Below are 2817 nucleotides of genomic sequence, written 5' to 3' on the forward strand. Positions count from 1 at the left end.
TGGGAAAGAAAAGAGAAGCCGGAACCGATGTGGTGGAAGAAGGCAGCGCGCAGCGACGACGCGCCGGCCGCAAGCGTCGAGGACGAGCTCAAGAGCTCCATGGAGGTCTTCTGGCAGCCGCTTGTGGCGGCGCTTGCGACGGGCGAGCTTCAGGCCCAGGCGCCGGTCCAAGCCTTCCTGCAGCGAGTACGACGAGCAGGCCGATCAACCCTGCGCTCACGATGCGTGCATATGCTGTTAGTGCGACGCCATGGCCGCCGGTCGCCATGAATTCAAGAAGGAGTACCTCGAGATCCGAGCAAGCGTCGATGGCAGCGAATGGTACGAAGCGGCCTTGACCGTGCAAACGCCTGCGACGTGGAAGAAGAACCGGTACACGGACGTGCTGCCGTTCGAGAAGACGCGCGTGAGGCTGCAGGGTCCGCCCTCGGACGACGCGGGCGACTACATCAACGCCAACTTCATCGACGAAAAGGCGTACATTGCCTGCTGCGCGCCGCCGCCGTCGGCGATCGCCGACTTTTGGTCGATGATCTGGCACGAAAACGTCCGCGTGATCTTGATGCTGACCAACTTTGTCGAGCGGCAAATGGTGCTCGACGAACATATAACTCATTGTTTCGATCACACGAATCTGTACTAGCTCAAGGCCGACTGGTACTGGGATCCGCGCGGATCGGTCGTGCGGATTGGCGACTTCACCGTGCACCTCGCCAATGAGGCACCCTCGACGCTCGGCTACACGACGCGGTCTCTCGAACTCACGCACGTGCCAAGTACGATCTTTCTCTTGCTTCAAGCACATGATGATGATGATGATGTAGGCAACGCGTCGCGGGTGTTGCACCACGTACAGCTCACGACGTGGCCAGACCACGGCGTGCTCACAGACTTCGGCGTCATTGAGCCCATGCTGCACCTCGTGAATGCGCTCAACGACGCAGAAGCCCCCGGCCCGATCGTCGTGCACTGCAGGTCCGTCTCCTCCATTCGTGACGACAGGTGCGTCACGGTGCGAATCCAGCGCCGGCATTGGCCGGTCCGGCACGTTTATCGCCATCGATATGATGCTCAAGCAGCTGCGTGCCGCCGTCGTACACGGTACCGACGTCACGCCCGCGCTCGATGTGCGCGCCGTCGTCCAGCAGCTCCGGACCGACCGCCCCGGCATGGTGCAGACCGCGGTACCCTACCCTCGCGCCGTTGGATTCCTTGCATGTCTCATCGTCGACTAGGAGCAATACGAAATGATATACCAGTACTTGCGGCACGTGCTGCGCCGCGCGTAGACGACGACGTGCGCGATACGAAAGCATCAAAAATGGATTTATTCATCGGTATCAAAGGGTCAAAAACGGGCTGCGACCGAGTTAGTGGTCGAGGAGAGGGTAGTAGGCGGAGTCGGCGATGGCATCTGCGTCCGCCGACGGCGACGGGCGGCGACCGACGACGACGACGAGCACGAGACCCATCGCGAGGAGCATGCACGAGAGGGCTAGCACGGTCGCGCCGCTGGGCACCATGTCATCATGGCTGTCTTCGAGCAGCTTGGCGCTCTCCGAGAGCATTTTCGGCTCGGTGACGACGCAGCGGAAGACGTCTTGGTCGTCGCTCGGCGCGTCCAGAAGGGATTGGCATTGCGCCTGCCCGCATGCGGTGCAGCACGTTTGGTTGAGCGAGGCCACGACGGTCGCCTTACCCGTGGCCGAGACGGCGGTGCCGCGGCACACTTGGAACGGCGCCGGTTTCTTGGTTGCGTACGCGCCCTTGTTGCCAGCGACGCACGAGTCCGAGCACGCACCAAAAGGGCAGTCCCACCCGGGCATGTCGCAGTTCTTGACCGTAAACGTCTTTGAGACCGCGACCGAGATGTTGGGCGTCTGGAAGCCTTCGTAGGCAAACGTGCACGCAATCGTAAACGTCGTGTCGGCCTTGGTCGTTGGCTCGGCGAGCATTTGGAACGCAAAGCGCTTGAGGATGGATGCATTGTACGCGGACGAGCTCAGCAGCAGCGCGCTCGACCGCGCCGCATATTGCACCGAGCAAAGGACGCTTGACGAGACGTACGGCAGCGTGTCGTTGCTGCCGCAGCGAAGGCCCATGGACGGCGCATAGTCGAACGTGAGCTCGGCAAAGTCGCTCTCGGCAACGTTGCAGAGCGCGCCGGTGCCGTCAAACTTGCTACTGGATTGGTACCACATGCTCTCGAAGGCATCCGCGACGCAGACCTTGCGGTTCAGGTGGAGATAGACGTCGAACTGCACCTTCTTGACGAGACCACACTGCGACCACGCTTCGAGCTCAACGGTCGACTTTTGCACTTCGAACCGGAGCGGCGACGCGTCGCTCGCATCCTTGTAGCCGCGCCACGCGCCGCCGTTGACGCGGTAGCGCCAGTAGACGTACTTGGCCGCCGACTCGGACGCGGCGAGGAGGCCGTTAACATCGGCGAGCTGCGATGTGACAGCAAAGAGGTCGTCGATCGCCGCCACGTGCGCGCACTTGCCCTCGTTCGTGACGCCGTACGCCGTGCACTCGAGCAGCAAGTGCACTTCCGACGTCGCCTCGTACCCGCGGGTGGGATAGAGACGCGAAATGAGGTCGGTGGTCGCCTTCTTGTAGCCGGCTTGCACGGCCGCGTTGGCTGCGAAGAAGGTGTCGCCCGTCGCGGCGAGGCACTGCGTCGTCTTGCAGCCCGCGTCCGTGCCCGCGCACTGCGCGACCGGCGTCGACGAGTTGCCGCACGTATATTCGCGGTAGAGCTCTTTCAGCTGCGTTGTCCACTTGCAGCAGCGCGTGCACTGCCCTTGCGGCACG

At 62.5% G+C, this 2817-nt stretch overlaps 2 protein-coding genes across 2 annotated transcripts in view; one reads left to right on the forward strand and one right to left on the reverse strand.

Annotated features, from left to right (window-relative positions):
• Window positions 1–27: 27 nt before the first annotated feature.
• On the forward strand, window positions 28–1289 carry SPRG_20390 (hypothetical protein; the record flags this gene model as incomplete). The annotated part of the gene is made up of 6 exons (XM_012346230.1): window positions 28–186; window positions 242–592; window positions 644–776; window positions 825–975; window positions 1025–1184; window positions 1236–1289. 6 exons carry the CDS (start codon window positions 28–30, stop codon window positions 1287–1289), a joined length of 1008 nt encoding a protein of 335 aa, XP_012201620.1.
• Window positions 1290–1370: 81 nt separating this feature from the next.
• SPRG_20391 (hypothetical protein) overlaps window positions 1371–2817 on the reverse strand; it is a gene marked incomplete at both ends in the record, with an annotated part of 2936 nt that continues 1489 nt past the window's right edge. Inside the window, one exon of the mRNA XM_012346231.1 lies at window positions 1371–2783. Within this exon, the coding sequence (XP_012201621.1) occupies window positions 1371–2783 (1413 nt within the window). The remainder of the gene's footprint in view (window positions 2784–2817) is intronic.

The sequence above is a fragment of the Saprolegnia parasitica genome (genome assembly GCF_000151545.1).
Source record: "Saprolegnia parasitica CBS 223.65 unplaced genomic scaffold supercont2.27, whole genome shotgun sequence".
In the NCBI taxonomy this organism is placed as follows: Eukaryota; Oomycota; class Saprolegniomycetes; order Saprolegniales; family Saprolegniaceae; genus Saprolegnia; species Saprolegnia parasitica.